A 12,796-nucleotide genomic window follows, 5' to 3' on the forward strand; every position below is an offset into this window, starting at 1 on the left:
AACCTCTTGAAACTATATTTAACCCTTAACTGGTATCGTGGGGGCCGCGCGGCCCCTACGCATGACGTTTTCTTTGATTTCTAAGAAGCTACGCATCGTGGGCAGCCAAAATTTTTGGTATTCTCATTTCGGCGCTACTCGCGTCTGGTGCAGGCGTTTCAGCACTGCATCATTCACCAGGACGAAGATATGCATGTGTTGGGGTCCGCGCGGCCCCCACAATACCAGTTACGTTAGTTTTTTTTTTCATGGCAATTTTTATTTGTTTTTGTTTTCTTGCAGTATTGATGGCTTATTAGTGATAAAACAATAGAAGATACCTAGAACGAAGTTTTTCATTCCAAATTAGTGATTAGTAGCATGTCAGAAGAAGGATATAGTGATAATAAAATTATAGGTCATTGTGAAGACCCAATAAACAATATTCGGTCGATAATGAGGATATTGATTCTGATTTTCAAGTTTTTTCTTCAGAGAGTGAAAATGAAGATGTTCTAGGACCTAGTCAATCCAGCTATTATGAAAAAATAAATACAAGTGGTCTGAAAATCCACCAGCACCTGCTAATGTTTGTCAACATAATATTTATGTTTTTATTTTTATAAAATACTTATTATTTTTATTAAACATTACATTAAAACTTTATTTATTATTACGTTCACATTTTTATGGATTAATTAAGATAATAATATTTTTGATTATATTTTTCTGAACGTAGGTTTAATAGATATTTGTAACGTTAAAAAAATATTACGTAAAAAGTTGTTACTATTATGTAATGTCTTGAAGTATATAAGTAAGAAGATTAATTACAATAAAAACTAAATGATTACATAGAAAAAGCCTGATATATATCATTTGGTCTACATCGCCGTGTGGTGACGGCAGAGTAGAATACATTTGTCACCAACCCCTACTCTTCCCGCGGGTGTCGTAAGAGGCGACTTAGGGACTACACAACAAACAGAGAATGGGCAGCAGCGCTCTCTGAAAAACATCAATCTTTTAAACTGCGATCTCCAACCCGCCTGCCAAGCGTGGAGATTATGGCAAATCCCTCCACCATAGTGGAGGAGGCTCATAGTCCAGCAGTGGACTGTAAAGGGCTGTTGATGATGATGATGATGATATATCATTTATGAGCATTTATTCAAGTATATAGGTAAAACATGCTTACTCGAAGCAAATATAGTATGGGGGCCGCGCGGCCCCCACGATACCAGTTACGTATGTCCAATTTACGATACCAGTTAAGGGTTAAGAAACCTTTAAATGAAACACCACCACGGTTACAAAGAATGCTATTGAAGTTGCAAGCTTATAGTTTGCATGTGACATACAAACCAGGTAAGGAAATGCATATAGCGGATGCGTTATCTCGAGCGGCAAGCGGGACCGAGTTAAACAATAGGGATGAGGAGCTAACCGATGACATCACGGTGCACGTTAATGCATTATTTTCAAACTTAGATGCCAGTAGTGAAAAGTTAGAATTAATTAAAAGAGAAACTCAGAAAGATGAGTCGCTAAGTTCAGTGATGAATTATTACTATGAAGGATGGCCAGATAATAAACAACGGGTCAATATTGCAGCGCGGCAGTATTGGGGAGTAAGGCACGAACTACACATTATAAATGGTGTTTTATTTCGCCAGAACCAATTAGTCATACCATGTAGTATGCGCAAGGAAATGCTCCGCCGGATACATGAGGGGCACCTAGGAATAGAAAAGTGCAAGAGGCGCGCGCGCGATGTCATGTGGTGGCCGGGCATGGGCGCAGAGATCGAGGAGTGCGTGCAGCGCTGCGAGGTGTGCCAGCGCCACCGCGCGACACCGCCGCGCGAGCCTCTCGCGCCGCACCCCATACCGCGCCTGCCGTGGGAAGTGCTCGCTGCGGACATATTTGAATTTAAAAGCAAACACTATTTATTAGTAGTCGATTATTATTCGAAATTTGTTGAAGTGATATCGNACTATGGTGTCTGCTAACTGCCCTCTTCTCCGTTTTCAGCTGGAAGCAAAGTTGACGGAAGACATGTTGGACCAGATCCCGCCTCTGATAGACCTGAAGACGTTCCTGTGTCGGCTGTCAGTCGGCGACTACTCCAGCTTGCACAACCGCACTAACGGCGTGAGAGGAGGCCCAGGCTGCACGCTCATTGCGCTGGTTCCGCAGGTTGGATTGATCTCCCTTCTAACTTCAAAGTATAGCTTCAGTAAATATGAGATATCCGATAAGAATTTGAACTAACCGCCACCCCACTCGCCGTAACTATTTCGAATTTACTGTAAAATTGTGGATTCATTTATTAGGAGGATTAGGGCCTATTGTCCCTGATGTGCTGCACCGAGAAGGAATGATTTGTTCGATTTACAATTTTAAGACTAATTTTGCTTACGATAAACGTGTTTTAGAGTCGTCATAGTATTGTTTTTGCATTTCTTTACGGAGCACTTCGGCTTAATTTGAATAAGATCGTGGTTCGCGCGCGTCTTCTTTCACCACAGACTACATACCTAGTGGTGTGCAAGCACGGTGCGAGGGTAGTACGAATTTTCGCAGCGCTGGCAGTTTATCTAGATTAATCTAGAATATCCAATATCGTTGATCCAGCCCCCATTATCTCGTTATCTGCATGTTATCTACTATCTGTATGATTGGCCTATCGCTGCTGCGCGGCATCAGCAACGCGATGTGGTGTTCCATCACACCTCTAATCCATATCTGCATCACACATATGGATAACATTCCTTTACATGCAATTTCGTTATTAATTTTACTACGCAAATTCAATAAAATAGTACTTAAAACGAGGAAAAATATTTTTATTGCTTAGTATATCTCTAATTTTACTACTTAATGGCTTTTGAGATGTTAATATTGATTAATTTTAAGAAAATAAAAACTGATAAGTGAAACAAATATGTAGTTGAGCGACGACGCCAAAAAAGGAACGTTTGATGCACTGTTGTTATCATTTGACATTTCTTATCATTGGATGACAGCTAAATAAATAGCAGTCGCTCGCTTTTTCAATTTGTTTTGCTTTGAAATTAAATAAAACTTTGATTTAGTGTTGTGTATTTTACAAATTTTCTACAATCATTGATAACTTAAGAGGTGTTCGTTCTTTAATTAAATAAAAGTTACGAATTCAAATGATGGAAAGAAACATGAAACGAGAGCGAAATACGAACTTTTCTCGTGAGGAGACCGAAAACCTTATCTCTCTCATAGAAACTTATAAAAATATTATAGAAAATAAGAAAAGTGACGCTGCGACTTGGCAAGAAAAAGAAAAAGCGTGGAAAGCCATTGAATTTGAGTACAACAGCTGCGGTGTCGGCGTCTATAGAGATGCCAGGCATCTTAAATTAAAATATGAAGCTATCAAAAGAGACACCAGAAAGAAAGCGAACCACATTGCACAGCAAAATGAGAATGGTAGTTCTATAAATAAAGTACCCCCTTTAACACCAGCCGAGCAAAAAGTAAAACGTATGCTTTCTTTGTCCATTGAAGATAGCGAAAGTTGTAGTAATTCAGATCAAAATATGGGTAAGTAAATGTGTGTTAATAATAAACAACTTTTATTACAAACTTACAGCATTATATTTTATTATTTAACAATTAATTTTAGTTTCAGAAAAACCCCAAGAAAAGAGGCCTTTTGATAAATTAGTGGAAGCAAAACTAGAAGTAGTAGAGTTGCGGAAAAAAATAATTGAGGAGGAACTACAAGAAAAGTTATTAAAAAAACAGATGCTGAAAGATGAAATGACTTATAAAAAAGAGCTGTTTGAATTGGAAAAAGAAGAAAGGCTTTTAAAAATTGCAATTTTAAAAAGTGAGCTGGAAAGTAAAAATAAGTTATAACTAAATAGGTACATAATAGTTATTATAATAAATGTTTTTTATTTAAAAGACATATTTTTTATTAAATACTGTTCTATTTTAATGTAAAAAAAAATAATTTTCATTTTGTAACTCTTACAAATTCACTCTCCGTTCTACAGAAATAAAGGATCTTTTATAATTTAGATTTTTCTGTAATTTTAAGAGTGCCTAAGCATTTCGATAATAAAATAAAATTACAAGTAAAGCCTGGTCCGTGAGCACGTAGAATCCCGTCCAATGACCCATGTATTGCTGTCGCGACTGTGCGACGCGCGCCCGCAACATAATTACGTGCGAGCGACAAGGATGGGCAGCTTGGGGTCATTGGACGGGATTCTACTTGCTCACGGACCAGGCTTTAGAAGTAATCAATGACTATAATCATAACTGCAGCTTTTTTAGAAATAACTGTTTTGAAAGAAATAAAATAACAGCCATTATTTAAGTTTGGTTGATAATTATGCTGTATCTCTTACAGTACCAGACACTAGTGTGTAGAATTTGAATGCTAAGAAAAAACTCAGTTTTTATCTGTAATTCTTATCCGATGTACTTTGGTTTGTCCATAGATCAAAGATGAGTATCTAAAACAAGTCCACAAACGCACGAAGCAGCTTGCCAAGCTGCACATCGAACGATTCTTTCTGAATGGCTCCGAGGAGTCCCGCGACGTGGCCAAGAAACTCGTGGAGTCCTACACCAGTGATGCGGCGTTGGCTCTGGACAGCGGCGGAGCTAAGTGTGCTAAGTGCGGCGACAAGGCTAGCAAGAAATGCTCTAGGTGTAAGAGCGAGTGGTACTGTGGCAGGTGAGTGTAGAAGCTAGAGAATAATTATCATGATGCAATGAATGATGAAGGTTTGCCATGAGCAGATGTATTTGATCCGTCAGGGTCATCAGGGTTCCATTTCAGTGTGCTGGATGCATGGACCTAGCTGGAAGTAAAACTTAGGGCCTGAGCACACCACTATGCGCGCTATGCCATTTTGGTCAAAAACGCCCTTTTGGTCTATTTATTTCGCGATTATAGTTATAACAAAATGCTTACCTACTCATGTTTTAATTTTCAGGGAATGCCAAGTGCAGCAATGGCCGAAACACAAAGATATCTGCGATCAGTTCGCCAACCTAGCTGTTTAAGTTTTTTTACTAAGACGAGAGAAATAAGGCTGTCGTATCCCTATACTTTTCTGTAGTTTCCTCTTATTTTAGCAATATAGTAATTATATAGTTTTATTTATGTATGTATACTAAGGGCTATAGTTGTGTACTTTTCGAAAAAAATGTTACCTAAGGTTGAAACAACACAAACACAAGCCCATGATTGTGTTATTGAAAGTAACTTGGATAGTAATAAAAAGAAATTCAATTTTTTTGGATTTTTATTTTTAAAACTTAGCGACTACACCTAGGAATTAGCTCGACGACTTGAGGTAGTCTTTGAGCACGTCCAACGCTGGTGTCTCTTCACCGAAGTCCTGGAAACAAAATCATTCATTGCTTGAATAAGCCAGATATCGAAAATCCTAGACACTTATTTATTTACTAACATAGCTTTTATTGTCCCTAGAAATATCGATCAATTTTCAGGGTAAATTTTCATGAGTCTTGCAAGAAATGTTTGAGTGATAGGAAGGTAGCCTGTGCAAGTAACACGACACCATAGGGTCATTCAGTTGATATAGCGCCGATTAAATGTACACTAACAACTTATAAAAACTGCTAGTGTTCGTGCTAAGCGCATAGCAAAACGAATTGCTAACTTCATTCAGTAGTACATTCCCCGTAGATACAAAGAAATGTACATTATTTTCCGTTAGTCCATTTGAAGATTCCAGTAGCATTATCTACCACTTGCGGATATCGCAACTCCTTTCGCGACGTTCCGTCCGTCAGTAAAAGACAATGTGGGGGGCAATAGACGGCATTATTTCATCAAGTACAAGCCTTTAGAGAGATGCCACACGGGCGTTGACGTTGCAGCAACCTACATTAGATTTATGAACTTCGAAATAGCGCGAACATAGGAGGAATTCGACAGTCAGGTGGCACACTAACCTGAAGCCAACTCGTGACTACTAGAATTACTATAAAACTGGGTATTATAATCTAGCTTTCCCCATATTGCTCACTGGTTCTAAAGCTAAACCGCTAAACAGAATATTTTATTATAAACTAGCGGCCGCCCGCGACTTCGTACGCGTGGACCCCGTTTTACCCTTAGAGGTGAAGTTTCGAGTTTTTTAGGCTTTACCCGGTAATTATTTAAACTTTTCTCGCTGTAAAAACCATCCTTGGACTTCAACAAACATTTAAAAAAAAGAATTAGTAAAATTGGTCCAGGCGTTGTTGAGTTATGCGCTTACCAACACATTTTGCGATTCATTTTTATATTATAGATACCAGACTTACTTTGATCACCACGCACGAGCAGCCGACAATCTTTCTGGCTTTGCCGTCCTTGTCGATCTTGCAGAGACCGGCCCATTCGCCCAACTTCTTGTTGTTGTCAACCTGAAATAGTTCAAACGTTGATATTTAAATGATCGACCCATATTTAATTAGTCTTCAATAAATAATCATTAAATTGAATAATTATAATTAGTGTAACATTAGAACCGTTTTAGCAATGACTTCCATCGTCAAATTATCATCAATCCCAAAAAGAACATGTATGGTAGAAAATATTAATAAATGTATGGGTGCTAGGAAAGTTGACTCTGCATGGTGCAGGTCACCATAGGGGCACACAATTCACTCTGCGCTCCTTGTGCCAACCAAAGCATGGGCTGTAGTGGCTCGTGCGGAGCGCTGGATTGTCTTTAGAAAGAATTATTTTAATACAGTAGAATCTCAATTATCTGGACACATTTTTTACAGCTCTAATTACCGATTTAGGGTCTGGACCCATCAATACTGCATGGCGCCTTGGTTCATTGTTAAAAATGAATTCACCCAAAATGGTCTAAATGATGTATGTAGAACTTTTTCTACAGTAAAAAAGTTTAGTTTGATTTCACTTTGAAATCGATTATCCGGATTTTCGATTATTCGGAATACCCCTGGTTTTTTTTATCCGGATAATCGGGATTCTACTGTATAAATAATCATTGATATATTCCAGCATGAACAAAACATTAAATAGTTACCTTGACGAGAGGAATCTGATGTTCGTTGCAGAGGGCCTGAACTAGCTTCTTGTAGGAGGCTTCATCACAGTTCTCGGCGAGGACACACAGCATAGCTTGCCTCCTGTCAAATCATTAGGTTTCTGTTAAGACTGGCCTGGCAGAACTTGTTTAGATATAAAATAGGTCCACTTTTCAGAGGTGTAATTTATGTATAGGAGATCAAAGGAAACTAAAATAATAATTAAACCACTTTGATCACCCAGGACATCTTATCTGTGGGTGTTCAAAGGACACCAAATTGTCACTTGGAGTCCACTTTGATCATCCAGGCGATCAAATATAAATAGATAATGGGATAAATAGACCATATATAAATAGATAATGGGATAGAGGTATCTTAGCTTTAGTTTCAATTATCATATCTATGATTCGTTGGTCAATCAAAAAGGATTGATTCAAGTGCTCAAATGAAACATCTTTTCCCAATAAATGTTTAAATATTCCAAAAAAAAAAACCTTTCCATGCAAATTGTCATCAGCAATCAGTCATTTAGTATGAGGATGTCTATTTTTTGCGAGATTAATATCCAAATTAATATGTTGGAAAATAAGATGTACTTGAGTAGTAGAATCAACCTTCTTTGTTTGAGCACCAAATAATCACCTGTGTATAGCCGAAGCTTCTTTATAAAGGCTAAGAGATTCTTTTATACAATATTGGTATTGTAGCACACTTGGGAGGCCACAAAGTTGTTGAACAAGCACTGTGGTACTATGTATGTGCATTTGTTATTGGCAACAGAGTGTATCCAGCGTAACTTGAATATTACAGTAGATATTTCCACATAGCATATGACTAGAACAGCCACACACTGTGTGAATGTTTGTGAGGAACTTTGTTGCCTAATTTGATAAACATTACAGAAAAATATTTCACAAATTCAAGGGTATAGATTCAAGCTTATGATGCAATCAATATATTTAGACCAATTAAAGGCTTCATTTATCCTAAGTTTTATTTGGTGAGTTCAGAAAGCACCCATTGAAAGTCTCCTTTGTTGAAATTTGACTTTCACAGGCTTTCTTACAGTTATGCATTACTTTGTTTTACACAAGTTTACAAATGTTAAAAAACTAGAAGATAAATAATACAAAAAGAAAGTTTTTAATTACACCTATTGTATCACTAAGTGCACAATTTCATACTTTTGAAAAAACCCACAAAATCAGCTGTTCAAACTCAAGTTTCAAGGGAATTATTGCTCTTGAATCAAAATATACCACGTACTACTAATTAGCAGCATGTGTTGAAGCTATACTATGTGCATTTCACATGTAAACAAAGATGTACATACTTGTCAAGGGCCTTGGCGGCTTCGTGGAGACCATGGACGAGTCCACCGTGGATGAGGGCGGTCTTCAGAACCTCTTGGAGGGCTGTGTTCACGTCCATAGCACCTCCGCTCAAGACGGGGTTCACGGGCACTTCACTGTAGGAAAAGTACACATAAATAAGAGAATATATTCACTAAAGCTGTAAAAATAACGTTGAGGAGGCATATAGGAGCCACAGTTAGCATGGTGACAGTAAAACAGGCTCAATAAAAGCATGAAGACAGCTAACCTCTAAACATTCTGAGGTTATGTTGATAACATGTTTACATCAATGTTCTTGGACAATTTATAAATAAATTACTGGTTTAAAACTAACTTAGAGAACATAGAAGAGTAATTCAGAACAAATTTATAGACAAAGGGAAAGAGATACACCGAAAAATAACAATACTTACACTTCAATATCAGCCATGATTTATAACTGTTTGCCGACCTGAAATACGGATTAAAGTAGATTGAATATAACTTCCACATTTTATAAAGAATAACACAATCACAATATCCCGAAAGATTATTTAAATATCTCAAGATAGCGAAAATTTGATCACGAAACGTTTGACACTTTACCTTGCGCACCGGAAAAAGACTAGTGATGTGGTGAATGAAGTGCTTGATATGTCAAAATGAGATTGAATAATCGAAAATCGATTCTAATATTTCAATAGTTTTAAAACAATAAAAACATTGAAAATCTAAAAAATAGTCTTATTTCAAATAAAATACAATTTTAAAAATTTAAATGCCACGCACATTTATAACGAAAACTCTTTGTTTTTTTTGTTTATTTCATTATGAGTAATGATTTTTTTTTTAAATGAATTTCTAAACCTACTGAAACCGCAGCGCTGCAACACTAGTGATTTACATTACACGTTCCAATTTACACACAGTATAAAATTAACTAGTGTCATAGAGTAGAGTTTAGTGATTGTTTGCCTCTCGCGCCGCACCCCATACCGCGCCTGCCGTGGGAAGTGCTCGCTGCGGACATATTTGAATTTAAAAGCAAACACTATTTATTAGTAGTCGATTATTATTCGAAATTTGTTGAGGTGATATCGTTAGTGAACATGAAAAGTGACACGGTGATTAACAAAATGAAATGTATCTTTTCTAGATTTGGTATTCCTCGGAAACTTGTTACAGATAATGGCACGCAGTTTACGTCGTTTGAATTTCGTGAATTTACAAAGAAATGGGAATTTGAACATGTCACTAGTTCGCCTCTGTATCCTCGTTCTAACGGGCTAGCAGAGAGAAATGTTCAAACCGTAAAGCGTTTACTTAAAAAAGCTACAGAAGATAAAACTGAATGGACTTTAGCTTTGCTCAATTTTCGAAATACTCCAGTTACGGGTGAAAAATATTCACCCGCACAGTTGTTAATGGGTAGGTCACTCAATACTAGATTGCCAGTCTCACCTAAAAACTTAATTCCAGAAAAAATTGACTCAAAAACATTAAGAAAGGACAGACAGATAAGAATAATTAACATGAAAAAGCATTATGATAAGGGCACAAAAGTAGCTAGGGATTTATCTAAAAATGACACAGTGTATATGAGGGAGGAAAGTGTGTGGAAAAAAGGAAGCATTATAGGAAAGGCTGCTAATAGGTCATATTGGGTGAAAGTGGACAACGGTGGTACATACCGTAGAAATAGTTCATATATAAGAAAAGCAGTTCATAAAGACAAACCAGGTCGCTATGACTACCTAGATAGCATTCCCACAAACAATCTGCATCACCAGACTAGTGATGTGGCTCCTGCGATAACGGGGACTGCGCAGACTTCCACAACGGAAGAGAGTGGATTGGTGGAAGCTGCTCAGCCGCCTTATCGTAGAACTAGGACTGGTAGAATTGTTCATCCACCTCAAAGATATGGGTTTGAATAGAAATATTTAAACAAATAAAATATTCTTAAATGTAACAAACCGTAGTAGTAAAAACGTTTATTGTTAATTATTACTTCTCTACGTAAGATGTGTCTTATACTTTTAAGTATTAAATAAGTTTACTTCTCAAAGCAAACAGTATTATTAAAAATGTTTATTATTAAGTATTACTTCTCTACGTAAGATGTGTCTTATACTTATATGTATTAAATAAGTTACTTCTCAAAAACTTATTAAAAGAAGAGAGATGTCATAGAGTAGAGTTTAGTGATTGATTATCTGTGGCATAGACAATAAACGTCAGTTGCATCGTCATGGCTGTTTTATTAACATCAATCCCAATTACTCCTAAATATTACAGGCGGGGACTTTTGCTATGTTCACCTCCTAACTAGTCTAAATAAAGTCCCGAGGTCAGAAATTGTGTTCCACGGTTTTCCATCTATAATGCTTTATTGACTGGACTAATTGTTATGACATTAATTAATTAATGCCGTCTGGGACTCAATCGGTTAAACGAACTTCCAAGTGAACTTCAATCATAATTATAAAATATGAATAGCTTCATTCGAAGATATTATTTACCAGGTAGTAACTTAAAGGAACTACCTACCTGGTAAATAATATCTGAAGAATGAAGCTGTAAAATATAATTAGCTGTTTGGTTATACAGGGTGGAAACGACAAGTAATCTCCCTTGATTATTAAAACATCCCTTTATTAACTAAAAACTGGTGTACCTACTGATCCTGAAAGTGCTTCAGTAGTTTTTTTTTTTTTAACAAAATTCACCAAAAGCCTTTTTTAAAGCTGATAAAATATGCGATCATTACAAATAAACCAAATTTTTCAAGAATAACAAAAAAAAACATTGTTTTTGACAAAAAAATCTTCAAAAAATGACACTAAACATTTTATTTTGTGATTTATACCTACCTATCTACTTCGTAGCCACTAAAGCAATCGCTATGAAATCTCTAAAAGTGATGTTTGGCTGAAAAAAAAATCCTTTTTCGTTGTGTGAATGAGACAGAAAGTGGTCAATTTCGACTATCCAAGTCTCGACTGATCTTGATTAAGACTATGAGACTTGTTCGTGCTTGTTCTATGACATGGTTCCGAAAAATAAAAATAAACCTAGTAAGTAAGTGACTTCCGTCTCATTCCATACCAACGAAAAAGGAAAATATTTTTTTCCAGCCAAACTGTCAGTTTTAGATCAATAGGTTTTTTTGAAATAGAAATTGTGAATAAAATTACTATCTCTATATAGCCTGACCAGGAACATAAAAACCCTGGCACAGAGGCGCTTCAATTGCATTTGATAGTGCAACACTGAGTACAGTCGTACATGTGTTAAATTAATAGGCTAAATTTATGTATCAGGATCCAGGATTACGGGCTAATTTGATATTTTCATAAATTAACGAAAAATATTATTAAAGATAACCTGGTTTAAAAAACCATCAATCGAGCTAGTAGGATTTATTTTATTATTCATCAATAATCAAATTCAGAACATGAATATTCAACTGCAATGTCTGCTCATGAACGCTTCAAACTCGGTACTTCTTTCCCAATTCCATAAAATTCAAAACTTAGAAAGTGACAAAAAANTACCTATGACCGTGTATTTTTGATCGGTGTCAAATCGGAGTTTTTGGTGCGGGGTACGCGGGTGTTGCTCGCGGCGTGAAGGTCAAACGCCCAAGGTCATTGAGGACTCTAATCGCCTTAAACGATAGGGATGAGGAGCTAACCGATGACATTACGGTGCACGTTAATGCATTATTTTCAAACTTAGATGCCAGTAGTGAAAAGTTAGAATTAATTAAAAGAGAAACTCAGAAAGATGAGTCGCTAAGTTCAGTGATGAAGTATTACTATGAAGGATGGCCAGATAATAAACAACGGGTCAATATTGCAGCGCGGCAGTATTGGGGAGTAAGGCACGAACTACACATTATAAATGGTATTTTATTTCGCCAGAACCAATTAGTCATACCATGTAGTATGCGCAAGGAAATGCTCCGCCGGATACATGAGGGGCACCTAGGAATAGAAAAGTGCAAGAGGCGCGCGCGCGATGTCATGTGGTGGCCGGGCATGGGCGCAGAGATCGAGGAGTGCGTGCAGCGCTGCGAGGTGTGCCAGCGCCACCGCGCGACACCGCCGCGCGAGCCTCTCGCGCCGCACCCCATACCGCGCCTGCCGTGGGAAGTGCTCGCTGCGGACATATTTGAATTTAAAAGCAAACACTATTTATTAGTAGTCGATTATTATTCGAAATTTGTTGAGGTGATATCGTTAGTGAACATGAAAAGTGACACGGTGATTAACAAAATGAAATGTATCTTTTCTAGATTTGGTATTCCTCGGAAACTTGTTACAGATAATGGCACGCAGTTTACGTCGTTTGAATTTCGTGAATTTACAAAGAAATGGGAATTTGAACATGTCACTAGTTCGCCT

At 37.1% G+C, this 12,796-nt stretch overlaps 3 protein-coding genes across 4 annotated transcripts; 2 read left to right on the forward strand and 1 right to left on the reverse strand.

The window, feature by feature from the left end:
- The first annotated feature begins 1,651 nt into the window (after window positions 1–1,651).
- LOC114349825 (uncharacterized protein K02A2.6-like) lies at window positions 1,652–10,679 on the forward strand. The gene is made up of 2 exons (XM_028300390.1): window positions 1,652–1,964; window positions 9,479–10,679. Exons 1-2 carry the CDS (start codon window positions 1,680–1,682, stop codon window positions 10,322–10,324), a joined length of 1,131 nt encoding a protein of 376 aa, XP_028156191.1. The 5' UTR covers window positions 1,652–1,679; the 3' UTR covers window positions 10,325–10,679.
- Window positions 2,019–5,273, forward strand: LOC114349831 (zinc finger MYND domain-containing protein 10-like). 2 transcript variants are annotated; one of them, XM_028300412.1, is made up of 3 exons: window positions 2,019–2,178; window positions 4,470–4,708; window positions 4,971–5,273. In XM_028300412.1, the coding sequence occupies exons 1-3, from the start codon at window positions 2,038–2,040 to the stop codon at window positions 5,038–5,040; spliced, it is 450 nt and encodes a 149-aa protein (XP_028156213.1). In that variant the 5' UTR covers window positions 2,019–2,037; the 3' UTR covers window positions 5,041–5,273. The 2 variants fall into 2 exon arrangements, with proteins under 2 accessions (XP_028156213.1, XP_028156205.1); XM_028300404.1 differs by lacking the exons at window positions 2,019–2,178; window positions 4,971–5,273 and adding exons at window positions 3,014–3,561; window positions 3,644–3,850 and having other exon boundaries at window positions 4,470–4,562.
- RpS12 (ribosomal protein S12) lies at window positions 5,265–9,039 on the reverse strand. Its single transcript, XM_028300424.1, has 6 exons — window positions 8,994–9,039; window positions 8,822–8,859; window positions 8,387–8,521; window positions 7,050–7,152; window positions 6,313–6,414; window positions 5,265–5,378 (listed from the first exon to the last, which is right to left on the reverse strand). The coding sequence occupies exons 2-6, from the start codon at window positions 8,836–8,838 to the stop codon at window positions 5,316–5,318; spliced, it is 420 nt and encodes a 139-aa protein (XP_028156225.1). The 5' UTR covers window positions 8,839–8,859; window positions 8,994–9,039; the 3' UTR covers window positions 5,265–5,315.
- Window positions 10,680–12,796: the final 2,117 nt, after the last annotated feature.

Source organism: Ostrinia furnacalis, unplaced genomic scaffold, assembly GCF_004193835.3.
Source record: "Ostrinia furnacalis isolate ACB-3 unplaced genomic scaffold, ASM419383v2 OfSCF0070, whole genome shotgun sequence".
NCBI lineage: Eukaryota > Metazoa > Arthropoda > Insecta > Lepidoptera > Crambidae > Ostrinia > Ostrinia furnacalis.